The 14771-nt window shown below is 38.2% G+C and overlaps 1 protein-coding gene across 7 annotated transcripts in view; it reads right to left on the minus strand.

Moving 5' to 3' along the window:
• Nucleotides 1-3097: 3097 nt before the first annotated feature.
• The window catches only part of POT1 (protection of telomeres 1), an 85199-nt gene continuing 73525 nt past the window's right edge, over nucleotides 3098-14771 (minus strand). For all 7 annotated transcript variants that reach the window (XM_027639683.1, XM_027639682.1, XM_027639681.1 and 4 more), the window contains 2 exons: nucleotides 8578-8618; nucleotides 3098-3392 (listed from right to left, as the gene is read on the minus strand). In XM_027639683.1, the coding sequence (XP_027495484.1) occupies nucleotides 3306-3392; nucleotides 8578-8618 (128 nt within the window). In that variant the 3' untranslated portion in view covers nucleotides 3098-3305. The remainder of the gene's footprint in view (nucleotides 3393-8577; nucleotides 8619-14771) is intronic.

A 14771-nucleotide genomic window follows, 5' to 3' on the forward strand; every position in this document is an offset into this window, starting at 1 on the left:
AATTATATTTGGTGATACATCCTGGTACCAACTGTGCAGGGTCTGCAGTAATTTGTTTTCCTAGAGAGTCATTGTCAAGTTAGACAAGCCAGCTCAGAGTGGCAGGACTTTTAGGAATGTTAATGCCATTTCATGAATATGTACCCTACTGCTTTACTTTTAAGGCCACTGCTTATCACATACAAATACACATACACAATTATGAATGCTGCATTTCCTCTGTAAAAATATGTCTATTATATTTCTGCCGTGACATGTTATGTCACTCATGGGTGCTGGTTCATAGTTCTGCATAACTGAGACACCAAGTTTCTAGTTTTTCTTGCTGGTTTCCCCTGCCACATATAATCACAAGAAGTGTAGGAGTAGCTATTTTTTTTCTCTCCTGTAACCAGGCTATTGCTATTTCTGACATCTTAACATCTAGACACTATGAGGGAAGACTAGGCAAAGCAGTCTTGTCTTAAACTGCTATGGTGGGATAACACAGTATTATCCTCTTCTCTAGATCTGGAAACTGGAGAAACACCTTTGAAAAAACCTCATCCTCTAGCAATACTGTAAGTAATGACTGTCTCCAGCAGATACTTGTGTAGCATGTTTATGAAATTGTCCAGCAAAGATCTCCCAGCTTCTCTGGGAACAGCCTCAGAAAACAGGAGTTTTGCTTTATATTGAGATGTCAAAGCAATCTGTTCTGGATTGCTTAAAGGTAATGACCAAGACATGAGAGCAATCCTAAGAGAATAAAATACATCCACAGAAAAGTCTTTCCACCCTGCCTGTGGTTTTTTTCCTGAGGCTACAATAAGTTGAAAAGAGATAACCTCTCTCTTAACAAGCAATCAAGGATGTTTGAAGGCTACTGTAAGATGCTCCTACTTGCTGATCATGCTGTTGAATTTTTCGCTTGACATGTTTTGGCATGATTGAAAAAAGAACCAAGGAAAAGAAATCTGATGTAAAATTGCTAATAACATGTGAAAGGAGGAGCAACATGTTCTTCTCTTTCCCTGGGATCAGAGCAACTCACAAGGGCTTTTTAATTACCACAGCAGCTAAGTCAGAATAAGAGTGAGAGGATTTAGCCGTTTCTGCTGAGATGTGCTTTAAGAGAGAAATGTTTCATGGGATATTTTGTCTATTCTAAAAAATATACTCACCTCATTGCAAGACCGATGAAGTTTGAGTACCATTAGCAATAACCATCTCTGAAAATCCTCTAAGGGTGCTGCTGTTACTGCCATTGAAAACTCAGCAATCCTGTGGTAACAGCATAAAAATTAAACTGATGAGCTGCAACTTAAGTATTTAACAATAAGATATCAAGCGAACTATTCAAATATGCTGCAGTGCAGCAGTTCATAGCTGTAACTAATGGAGAATGCAACAACAGGTATTTGAGAGATTACTGAGAAGCATGCAGTGTGAATGCTGGGGCGGCTATAATGGATGGCTGAAGAAATGAAGCAGCAAAGGGAGGTAATTATTGAAGGGATAAGAGGTTTTAGTAGCTCTGAAATTGACAGGTAGCAGCGCATTAAATGTCTCATCCAAACCGATTTAAGTTGATGATACTGTAGTAGTAGCAGACAATTTTTCTATTATATTCTAATGGTTAAAGTTCTTGCCTAGGAGGATGACTTTTCAGACAGCTTTTTTATTCCTTTGTGTAGTTAGAAATGTAGGAGTTTCAGGAACAAAAAAGAAGGATGAAATAGTGGCTCCAGAAATGAGGGCTTAGACACTCATCTCTTGAATAACATGTTAGTGACTAGTACTGTCCATGGGGAAATAACAAGCTACCTTCGGTTCCCTGTTTGGAGTCATTAAGACACCTATCTCCTGCCTACCTTGCATCCTAGGGCTAGGACTTTCCTGGGAAGCAAGTGAACATGGCCCCCATCTCTGCTCCCCAGGGCATTTCTGCATGTTAGATTACCTGCTCACTGAGGAGTGATCCTAAGCATCCAGGTGAAAACTTGTGCTCTAGAAACCTGCTGGTGATTGAGCAGTAGCTGAGCAGCTCGCTGCCTATCCATCCGCTTGGAGGAGGAAACCCTTCTTGAGCACTATTGGTGACATAAATCTCACTGTGGATGGAAAAGGAAAATTATTTGGGATGGAGTATATGAGGTACTTTGACAGCTGCACTCCAAAATGGGGAGCTGCCATCCTGGCAGACCTGAAACCCTGAGAGTGATGGAGGTCTGCTGAGCTCCTGGTGTTCTCCTGAAGGTCCATTCAAACGTTCAGGTATTTGTTTATAGCTCGAACTCAGTCCAGTACCCTTTTACTCTAAATAGGCATTTCCCAGAGCCAGAAAAACACATATGCAAAAGAGAAAAGGATTTGACCAATCGGACATTTGATCTGATGCTTGTTTGTTGTTGATTTTAGGTTTCATTACCTCCAGGTTTTTTTTCCTGGTTTTGTTCAGGCATATAACCATGAGTGAAACCAGAGTCAAGCTGTTAAAACTGAGACAAAAGGATGGTGTTTGGCAATGATATTTAGTTATTAATCAATCTTGTGGAACCCCAAACCTGTCATATGCAGTGATTATTTATCCTATTGCTGTTATTGCTTCAATTGACAGGAGGGAACAAATAGACCTCATCCCAATATCAAATGAAAAGGATCCAGGCATATGTATTAGATGGCTTTGAGGCTCCTGAGGTTCCTTTTTCTGAGCCAATAAAAACTACAATACAAAAACGAAATGCACAGGAGTTTGTTAAAGTACCTTTATCATGAAACTGAGTGAATTACAGCAATACTTGCAGAAAAATACCAAGAATGGTACAGAAATATCACATTTAAAATGCAAATATTGATCCTGCATGTGTCTTTAAGAATATAAGACTTTTTTCTTTTTCTCAGTAATGGCCTTAAAATGTAAGGCTACATGAAAATTATTTGTGTATAGGTAAGAAATAATATTAGGTGGTGAACAACATTAGGTTCCAATGCAGAAGTAAGGGATTGCTATTTCTGTAGCCTAAAGAACCTCTCTGTGTAAAAATGAGTACAATTTTCATGTTTTTCTTCAACAATGTGTTCAATATAGATGCAAACTGAGCTTTAAAGAGGATTTATATGGATGTTTGTAGCTGTTTTTGCAGGTGGAGAATTTGCACAGAAATAAAAAGTCCATTAGCATCTGTAAGTACAATTGCCCAAGAGAGAGAAAGGGCAGAGACGAGGACAATGCTATTCAAAATTATGACAATCACTGTAGAACTTGTTCTTTCTGCATGTTCCATGACAACCATCAGTCCGTATGAAAGTGAATCTGTTCTTTATTACAATTCTTTTTCTCCAGTTAGTGCCCAAGTTGGCTGGCTGAGATAAACTGGTGGGTTCTGGCACTCACATTTTGCCTTTGGAAACTAAAGAGAAAATAAAAGGAGATTAATTTTAAAAATATGTAAAATTGTTTTAACATTACAGGGCAAAAAAGAGAACAGAGGAAGTTACATTTCAGCCCTGCTAGTTTCAACAGTGTCTCCCTAATTTGAAATTGCAGTGGTTCTATAAACTTGAGTCACGTTTGATTTTTTGCTTGACCTTTTGTACAAAGAAGCCAGTGTGAAGGAATAGTCAGTTCCCCATGTACATGTTATACTAATGAACACAATCTTGGGAAGGGAAGGGTGGGGGTTTGCTACAAATGCCAAGAAGTTATTTTCCATTCCTCTGCCTCTCATTCAAAGGGTGTTCAGGGCTTTTCAGAAAGTGTTTAGCTGATACAATCTATCCTATTGTGATTTTCAATTTACAGTGCAAGTGATTGACTGATGTTGCTTGTTAATGTAGTGAATATGTTTCTGTATAGGTTTCTTCTGTGTGGTTTAAACTGTGTTGAAATCACATCAATTTGCGGTGTTAACTGTTATGCAGCATAAATAGGGCCTGCATGGAAATTTGAATTGGGAACTAAATGAACAGATGCAGAGATAATTCCAGCTGTCACTATTAATATTTCCTTTTTTTTTAATGCATACTTCTCCAATTTTAAATACTAGTTTAAATACTGTTTAAATACTATCCATACTACATATGAATAAAACAGGAAAACATTTTTATTCAGATTTTTCTCGCCCAGGTACTACAGAGCTGAACAAACTGATGTACCCACAGAACACAACCAGTGGTGCCCACATTCTGATTTGCACAGAAGGCACTTCGTGTCTGCCCTGCAAGAAACACCTGTCATTTGCCCAGAGAGCTGCATGCTACTGATACTACAGATAAAGACATTATCAATATACAAACAGCTTCTCCTTCAGCACTTTGTGACTTTCCAGCTCATTGTTTAAGGGCCCTTAGTGCAGCTTCCCTGTGGGGCCACATCAGCTAAGAGGGCACAAAGCTGGGACGGAAATCTTTTGCCAGATGCCAACAAATAGCCAAGACTTGGTAGAAGAATTATATGTGGGTTTACACATTATATTTTGTTTATATAGGCAGAAAAAGAGTTTGGCATTAATGTCACCAAATGTGTGCGGACACATTTACCTGTGAACAGACCTGAGTGCTCAGCTAAATATTCCTTTGTCCCTAGATGAGGTAAGGATATGGAAGCAAAACAAGTGGCTGGAACATGATGTTAGGCTGAAGGTCTTCAGGAAAGACCATTTCCCCTGTTCTTATCATCTCATTTATCTGTTTTTATCATGGAGATAGGACAAAACAATGTATGTTTCACAGACACCACTAACCTATCCAGAGTAGCTGCACTTGCTGCATATTTTTCCTTAGCACACTGATTTTACGGATCCACATCCTAAAATATGTAGGGAATAGCTCCCTCCCCTGCAAAAGATGAGGTATTGCTGCAAGCCATAGAGGACCAGTCCTGTTCTTTAAGTGTCAAAAGGGTAATCAGCCTGTTTAATTGGATTGCAGTGGTAAATTGCACTTGCTGATGCATTTATACAGTATTTACTATGTTTAGAGCATGTAATTTGTGAATCATACTCAGACATCTAGGTTGTAAATTCATTTGCAAATATAATTAGACTCTTTAAGAAACACAATAGAAACAGCTCATTGAGGAAATATTTCCCAAGAAATAAACAAACAAACTTCTTATACCCTCCTATGATTGGAGGTCTTATACAGTCTTTCAATAAAAAGAAGATAAAAGAAACATCTGTTTCATAATCATCACTTAGACAGCATAATAGTGTCAGAATGCAAATACTACAGGAATTGCAGATGCGGGGTCAGTTCTCAAATGCTTTGAGAACAATGTAAGATTAGCATATACAGAGAGCAATCTTTTCATTAAAAAAAATCCCCAAAGCCCTTAAAACACCACTTTCCTGCAGGATCAGGGCTTTAGCGTTCATTTCCATGAACTGTAATACGTCACATGTTTACAAGAAAACACATGAAGTAGTTTAACAGATTATGAATCCTCTGTGAGAGGTCTGTCCTAAGAAGTAAATTAGTGGGTTTACAAAAGATGAAAAGTGGTTTCAATAATATTTTCTGCTTACATTTTCTTAACTGGTATTTAGGAATATCCATACTGATTGAGACCCCTGGGTACAACAGCAATATAAATAATAAATATAATGTGAACATTGCTTAAAGTTGCCCTCTTCCCCTAGTCCTAAAATTAGAAGTATGAAATTACAAGAAACATTAGAATGGATTTTTTTTAAAAAAAATATCTATAGTAATGAACTTTTATGTTGTTATCCAGCAAATTTATAAAGGTATTTTAGTGCTCAGCCAAAGATGCTGAGGCAGATTCAAACCAGTAGGTGAGAGGAAATATTTCCAGAGGTCTACCAGTCAGAATATGGCATTCTAGTTCTATCTGTCCCTTAGACCACAAAATATTTCTACATCTTTTTGGGGTCCATCTGATCTTGGACTGCTGCTGATGTTAACAGACAGAGTATTAAGAATCCATTTCTCCTCCTGCATGCATTAATTACACCACAAGTAGCCCACAGCTAAACTGAAGTCCTCAGCAGGTGGTCTGTGGTGGTCAAGAAAGAATTTATAAGGTAATCGCCAACCATTTACCTAAAACTGTTCTAGTTCAGTTGTATTCTTCATCCAAGCTTAATCTCTCATATCAGAAGCCTTCCTGGAATTACAAAAATAAATGAGAAGACTATAATCTTGAGTATACTCTATTAATATCTAGGGAAGTTTTGGCGTCAGCTTCAAATAACACCTGAGTGAAATCCTAAACAGCCAGAAGCCTGTTATAAATGGTCCAGCTGTATGGCATGAAAGCCTGCTCATCAGAATCAAAATGGTCCCCTTCTAGGGCAGAGTGAGCAGGAATGAGACACTTGGATTTTAAAACTGAACAAAGAAGTTTATATGTTGACCTTAGTTAGAAACTAATATATTACAATATATTGTCATCTTATGTATTTTGCAGGCCTAGAGTCACAGAACAAGCTATTAGCCTTGCTCTATAGCATCTACTGAAGAGTCCATTGTTTTTTCTCCCACTAATGTGTTTCTTTTGGTTCTGAGAATACGATTTTCTTTACCTCAAGAAATCCTCACTCTTTCAACTGGTAAAACATACACATTTATGGAGAAGTTGTCAGAAGAAAATTGACTATTGGAAGAAAAATAAGTGATAAAATAACAGGCCCACTAAACCTCTCTCTCATTCCAGCCTCAGCAGGATGGGGAGGGAGAAAATAATACAGATAAAAACCTTGTGGATCAAGATAAAAGCAATTTACTAAAGTTAAAGTGAAGGTTGCACATGTGCAAGCAAAGGAAAAATCAAAAGAAAAATAAAAAGATTTTATTCTCTATTTCCCATCACCAGGCAATGTCCAGCCTCTTCCTGGGAAGCAAGGTTTCAGCACTCATAGTGGTTGCTCTGGAAGGCAAACACTGAAGTAATAAATACTCTCCCTTTCTCCTCCCCTCTTTCAGCTTTTATATCTGAGCAGATGTCATATGGTAAGAAATATCCCTTTGGTCAGTTTGGGTCAGCTGTTCTGATTATGTCCCCTCTCAAGATTTTGCCCACCTCCAGCCTACTGTTGGATCAGAGGAGTGTTGGAGAGAGAACACTGATGTTGTGCCAGCACTGCTCAGCAGTAGCCAGAACACTGGGGTGTTATCAACACCTTCCTAGCTCCCAATACAAAGCACAGCACTCCGTGGGATGCTGGAGGGGAAATTACCTCTGTCTCAGCCAGACCCAATACACAGGTTACATGTACATTCTCATTTCATGAGAACTGGCTACTAGGCAGGGTACAGGATACAAAGCACTTAAGGTCTCCACCTGCCACTGCTGACATCTAACATTTGCTTTGCTTCCCAAAGAAGTACAGTCATTACCAAGTTATTCCTGGAATATGAGTAGTAAACCCATGAGTAACATGGGGTTCTCAATGTACTTTCCTCTGTACCCTTTTCCTTTTTTCATTCATGAAATATTTTAAAACCTGCAGTTACTTTTTGGTGTTGTTGGTACTGTTTTGTTGGATTGCACATCATACTCTGGAGTCTAATTTGTCAGTCACAATAAAGGGCATAACCTAACTGAGATTGATAATGCTGCTACAATTTCTTTCAAATGACGCATTGGCCCACAGCTGAGGACAGTGCACAAATATATAAATACACACATCGCTTCCAGTGCTGATCTTTCAAAGATATCCCTTTAGCAAAGACAAAATAGTGAGGATAGTTATTGATACAAGAAGCCAAACACATGTTATAATACAAAGCAAGGCTTTTAAAATGAGATCGAATAGATGGATGGCCATTTAGTTTATTGACTGTAGAATAAATACATTATAGTGCTGTAAAAAAAAAAGACAGTAAAATCTCATTAATAATATTATCTTATTTTGCATTATAAAACCCAGTGGTAAACTATAATGAAATATGCTGACTGATGAGGTGCAGCTGAGGTCACTTCCTTCAGCTTGCAGAAGGCTGAGGGGTGCCTCCTTGCAGTCTACAACTTCCTCAAGGGGGGCAGTGGAGAGGAGCTGCTGATCTCTCTCTGGGAACCAGCAACAGGACATGAGGAAATGGAATGAGGAAGTTTAGACTGGATATTAGGAAAGTGTCTCTCATCTGACAAAAGCTGAGGAAGAGTATAAGAAACAGCGCTGATGAATAATGTCCTTTGAAGTGGCTTAGTGTTTTAGGCATATGCCGTGCCAGAGAGTTCATATTTCTAATTAGTCAGGAATAGCCTTGAAGTAGGAACTGCTAAGCAATTAACTGTAGGTGTAGATCCCGTCAGGAATTAAGCACAGGAAAGCTTTTGGTGAAATCCTGCTCACACGCCTATTGACTTCAGCAGCATCAGCAGTGCATTGACTGCATCATTTACCAGTTCACCAGCCATTTTGTCCTCGATCTGTTTGTTTTTCTCATCCTTAATGCATCCAGTGTGACTATCACCTCCCATTTCATGCTAGAAAGGCTGTGTGACCAGCAGCTTTTTCAATTCATAAGAGTAAAATATTGAGAGATTCAACTGATGGCCTAAAATCATGGCTAAATTGATTTTGTGTCTCCTGCAGTGAGGTGGTATGGTTGCAGTAGGGTAACACAAACCTTGTCAGCAAGGCAGTCTTCATTGTTTCTGGCCTTTGGACCCGAAAAAAATTAAAACAAAAGCAATAGGATGAACTTAACAATGATGTTACCTCTCATGCATTGCCTAAGAAATAATTCCCTGTGGCACTGCATAGAGTAAGGACCCAGTGCTGGGTATAAAAGGACGGGTGGGTTTGTGTCATGACTGCATTCAAATAAAAGGTGTTGTCTTCTAGTTGCTTTGTTGATGGCAGCATCCAGAAAATCTCTAAATGTTGAAAGGAAAAGTGAAATGTGTTATGGATTTTTCACAACCTTTACAATAGGAAGAGTTATGTGCAACATTAAGCTTAAATTGATTTTCAGTGTTTGAGCAGTGGCCTGGGCAGTGGATTTAATTAGTGTCTGTAGTTTTTTTAAATAGCAAAATTGAATGTCTGGGTTGCAATATTTCCCATCTTGGTTTAGAATTATGTTTTGTTGAGAAAACTCTTCTTGTGGTTCTGTGACATGAACTTACTGGGGAAATTTAAAATAAAACAAAACTGGCTTTTGTTATTTTAGACGGGATTGTTTTTCCTGAGTGCTCAGCTTAGAAACAAGAAATGAAAACAGAAGTTGAGCTACAGAAAAATCAGGCTGTTGTAATGCACATCTCCTGGGAACCATAAATCTATGGAGGGCTTAAATTTGTCATGATCCTTTGTTAATACATTTGATGTTTTGAGGTCTTTTCCACCAGCTTTGTGCAAAGCAGGCAGAAAACTGGCCTGAGTAGTACCTGTGGATCATCAGAAAATGCAAATCCATTATAGTCTAAATCACAACTCCTTTCTCCATCCACTGAAAAGAAGGTATTTTGGGACAGAAAAAGTGCTAAGACAGGTTGTGGGAGGGCTGTGGGTCTCTACTTTTATGTTCACCCGAGAAAACAGTCCCAAAGGAGCTGGCACATATTAAATAGACCAGTTGAATCAGACAAGAAAGACATCTGCCTCACCCTGTGTTGCAATCCCTAGTTGCTAATTACATTTAGAAAAAAATTGTGTGTGGTTATTTACATGTTCATTTCCTTTCAGAGTGAGAAAACATGATAGCTTTGTAACTAAATATGTTTGACAGACTTCTCACCTAATTTTTCTGCTTCAGAATACTCCCAGTTCCCATCGAGGTCATGTGAAGCACAGGAGTGATAGCACCTTGCAAATACGCATAGGAAAGACTATTCAGGGGTTGCAATTTCAACAGAAGCAGCGACAGAGCTTTAGCAAAGGGATAACACCAGGGATATCACACATTTTTCTTATCTAGTGGTTACATTCCGACTGAGTCATATTTAGGGTGTGGAGTTTTTTTTCTTTCCACAAACCATTATGGAATTATAATAGTAGAAAAGTGTGATTTTAGTCCCTGTGCTTTGAGTGATGTTCCTCTAATTTGCAATCTCTTAATTAAGGTCTGACATGGCTCAGCTATTCTTTACACTTATAGTGGCTGGCCATCTGGGCTTCACTAATAAATAAGGACTTTAATGGCTGAACTACTTAATAAACCTTCAGTGAGAGAAAAGGAAAATTAAGGAAATTCTTTCATTATGAAAATATGCTGTGCCATCTAATTGTTCAAAAGCAGATGTCACTCAAATTCAATTAAGCTGTTTAATGACCTGCATGCTTATTACTATCTTGATGGAAGGTTTGACATAGTTCAAGTAAATACAAATGGCTGGTAAGATTTTATTTTCTCATGTTTCTGCTTTTTGCTAATTTACCCTTCAATCTGTGTTTTCTTCTTATGATATATTATAAATTGCACTGTCTGATCTGAAATCAGAGTTTATGAAAATTGTTAACAAACATATTTTTCTTATTTTCACTTACAAATGTGCAGTTTTTGTCTCACAAAGAATGTGTCAAATTATTCAAATGTGAGGCAGTCATGAATGTTGTTGGTTAGATAGACAGCAAAGCTCCCCAAGCAAGATCTTTGCTAGTGACAGATTGGGAGAGATATTAAGGCTGCTTTTTCTCCGTAAACAATGTTTTAGAATATGCCAAGTTTTACAGCATGTTAATGAAATCTATATATAAGTTCCTCCCGGTCCATTAAGAAAAAGACAAGCAATATTCACTGATTATTAAAATGTTACTCAACACTTCAGATTTTATAATGCATTTCCCTCTTCCTTGTTTCCCTCCTCCTCATGACATTTTTAATTAGTTAGTTATTGCTTAGTACTTATTACTTACAAAATCAAGAACAGACTATCTTTGTTACAAACTTAAATCCATGTTGCAGACTTCATGGCCACACATGCATTATGAGCTGGCTCACACAAGCAAGTATTAGGAAGTAGGTATGTTTTATTTCCCTATCCATGTACTAATAGCATTATTGGAAAAAAGTTACCTACACCATTTCTGTCACTTATTCTCACTCCTTCTTAGTTCTGATAACCCCGTTTTTCATGTGACTCTTTCCACAGCTGCATTTGTGGAATAATGTAGACTAAGTGGTCACTTTCTAATATTTCTTTTTAAGGAAATTTTTTTTGGGCCAGGACACTTAAAATTTGTTTGGAGAGCTGCTGTGCATCCAGAGGAGATGATAAACTTTTGGAGAGGGGATGTAGAACACAGCAGGGTACAAATGTAAATCTGGAAGCAGATTTGCTGTCAAGACAATAGCAGCTTGTATGGAGAGAAAGCTGATTCCTTCTAACTAGTAAGTAACTATACTTAAAAAATTTAAATTTCTCAGTTAAGCTCTTTTTATCATGTTTTGATGGTGAAATTTTCAAAGTTCAGAGACGATTTGCAAAACAGGACAGTAAGGAACAGCTGCCAGCTTTTAATGGCTTCTGGAAGCAAAACATCCAACAAGTTCTATGTGAATAAACTCAAGACTTACTAAAGATGAAACTTCTTTCTCTGCATGTTGTCAGTACAGTCCCATGTAGGAAAAAAAAAAAATCACATTTTCTATCAACAGTGAAGGAAAGTTCACAGATCTTTAAGTGCCACAGAGAAGATTCAGGATGAAGAAGCTAGAAGTCAGAGGATAAGGTCTAGGCTCAATAAAAAACTGCAGCCCCTCAAGAATAGCCCTGTATAAACACCTACATTCCCAGAGCCTCAACTCAAGATGACTGATGGGGGGGTGCAGCACTTGCAGACACTGATGAGAACTAGGTTGCCTGTGACCTCCTGCTCTCCTACTGTAGGACCAAGAGGGCCCTATATTCTGTTCTCTGCCCTATTTCTGGTTTTGCATGTAGATACATGCATAGTAGTAAACTCCTTATTGAACTCAGCTGTAAAATATTTGTGTTCCTGTCTGCAGGTCAACACCTGAATACAAATGTTTTCTCTGAAATTCAGTGTCAGGATGTTGAGGAAGTCTACCACAGCTCTGCTTTTGGCCTACAAGAGAGTCCCTTTTTCAATTGACCAAATTTTCTCATTATGTTGGTGATGATTTTCAGAAGGTTGTTTGTACAGTGTAGGTATCTTAAGACACTGTAGAAAATAACTCAATAATTTCAGTGCTGAATCTCTTGTGAACATCTGCCATGTTCAGGAGAAACACCTCAGCTGGTTATGATGTCATGAATGAGCAGCTGAGACATTAGTAAAATGTTTGCTGTAGGTTAAAACAGTCTTTGGTTTTGCAAAGCAATTGTAAAACTGGAATCTTGAAGCTGTGTGTCCACTGGGGGAGGACTTAAAGAGCACAGATGACTTTGCAGGTAGCTGCTAAAGCCACTATAGGACATGGAGTTACAGAGCAATAGCAAGGACAATGCAAGCAGACTATTTTTCTGCCTGTTATCCACAAAAATTTACATTATTTTCCCCTCCAACAAAATTAGACAGACGATGGTGGATAGATAGATAGATAGATAGATAGAAAGAAAATAAAGATAAGAAAATATCTAAACTTTGTAGCTGGGAAAAAATAAACAAGAATATAAAGCAGCAGAGGAATTGCTCCCTCACTCTGCAGAGAGACAACCTGAAGTAACAGTCCTAAGACATGTGAGCTGCACTCATCTTTGCTATGACAAGTTAATGAGAGCAATTTATGGTCATCCTCTTAATGACTTTAATGTTGATCAAATCACATTAAAAGGACAAATCACGTTGCAAAGATTTGTACAGTCCACTATGCATGGCAAATCTTCCCAGCAGAAAAAGGAGGCAAAACTGAGCTTTTTCAAGGAGCTCTGGAGAACCAGCCATTAGCACTATTTCTCCTGTAATGGCCTCTCGCTGGACACCACTTTATAGGTGTCTTTGCTTAAGATCCAAGACAGTAATTCTGCCAAAACAGGTGGTTTCTCCGTGCATCTAAATAGATTGTTTCTACATCTTTTCCCACCTTTTCTTTCTCCCTGCAAAGATTAGTTTTGAGCTAAATCAGGGAGATGATAAGCCAGATCATGCAACCCATCAAGCATGAGGGAGGGCTTGGGAACTTACGACCAGAGAAAAATCCAGGGCTCATCTCTTTGGTGGCATCATGGACTTGCTGGGGCTTAGGTGATTTATGAAGTTGCATCTTCAGAAAGAACTGTATCTATGCAAAGCCTGCTGGTGCTCAGGGCTTTCCATGGAGATATTAAGAGGGCAGCAGTTATTTTCAGGGCCTGGTAGTGATATTTCAGGATACCACCAGTGGTGTCCAAGAGCAAAGCAGCAAGCTGGATGAAATTTGGAGGACCTACCATCCAGTGTTACTAACTAAGCACGGTCAGAGTGGGATCCTTGAACCCATGGTGTCCTTCCCAGACCAGGAAGTGATTCTTACATTTCAAAAAAAATGAGTTCTCAGAGTAGGGCAGAATTTGAGAATACCGTCAGGTAAACAGGATACAGACACAGCTCCACAGAACTTGGTATCTTGCCGGGGCTGTCAGTTCCTCTTGCATTCAGGTGCACCAATTCCATCCATGTTCTTTGTTACAGATAAAGTAATTACTCAAGGGACGAATAAGGTTCATTTAGTTTAAGAAAGTGACATATTTCCAAAGATTATATATTGAAGATAGTGATCACTCAACAGCATTCAAGGAAGGGCTATGTCAATCTCAACTCTAAGTGTTAGAATAAAAAGGTGTTTAACTTGTTTGAAAATGAAAACCAGCAACAGATACCTTGGGCAAACTTTCAAAAATTGATTCCTGCCTCACTTGGACATGCAAAAAGAATGATTGTGAAGTTGTAAAGATCCAGTTCTCAGCTTATTTTCATACTCACAGAACATTATGCACAATATCAAGTTTCTTGTGTATAACCTCGGAGGATAGGAGATTTTTCTATTTATTTTACAAGTACTAAATGACAACCTTTAATCAGTGTTTCCTGTTACAGTTTTAACACAGAAGAAAGATCTATTTCATACTTTGTGCATGACACTCTGTTGCTTTGAATTAATTTCCTCAATAAGAGGAATAATTCACCAGTTTCATAGCTCTGAAGGAAAGTGTCTAACAAAGTCATAGAGCAAAACCCTTGCTTCAAGACACAACCTGAACAGCTCTCAGAAGATTTCTTTAGAAAGCCTAGTTACTTTCTCAACTGGGAGATGAACAGTATTTGAAACCCTGACTTGTAGCAAAGCTAAAAAAGGAAACTAAATGTCTTATACTGGTGAACTGTGAATGGAATGACACCCCTTCTGGTAAAATGGGCACAATAACCTGGCCAATAGGTGCTTATTGTACAATATTTGCAGATAATAACAAAATTCAGATTAAGAGAAATCTGTGAAGAATTTCTCAATTCCTTCTTTTACACATTTATAAATAAAAAACCATTTTCTTTCAGTGAGTAGATACACCTTTGGGGCTGCAGTACTTCCAGTACTATTAAAAGAAGAGATGTGATACTAATTTGCTCAATTTTTTGAAGCCCTTTCCATGCACTCGCATGTCTCTTAGTACTAAATGAAATAATGTATAATAGTGCCATTGCCTGAAGCACAGTTGGGTAAAAGTGGCAACATATTGTCTAATTTCTAAAGGGTTGATTTAATCTTAAAAATATGGCTGTGGTTCTGCACTGTACAAAGCAGATGGGTTGTTTGCACAATTAGGCCTTAAGTGTTAAGTTTTTCTCTTGATCAAAATGCCCAAGCTCTCTATTGCCAAGTATCAGTTAAGTTGTGTGTGTCTCCTACAGGGCGGGGCACACCCCTCAGTGTTAAATAAT

This window comes from Corapipo altera, unplaced genomic scaffold, assembly GCF_003945725.1.
Source record: "Corapipo altera isolate COAL_440 unplaced genomic scaffold, ASM394572v1 1b, whole genome shotgun sequence".
NCBI classification, from domain to species: Eukaryota; Metazoa; Chordata; class Aves; order Passeriformes; family Pipridae; genus Corapipo; species Corapipo altera.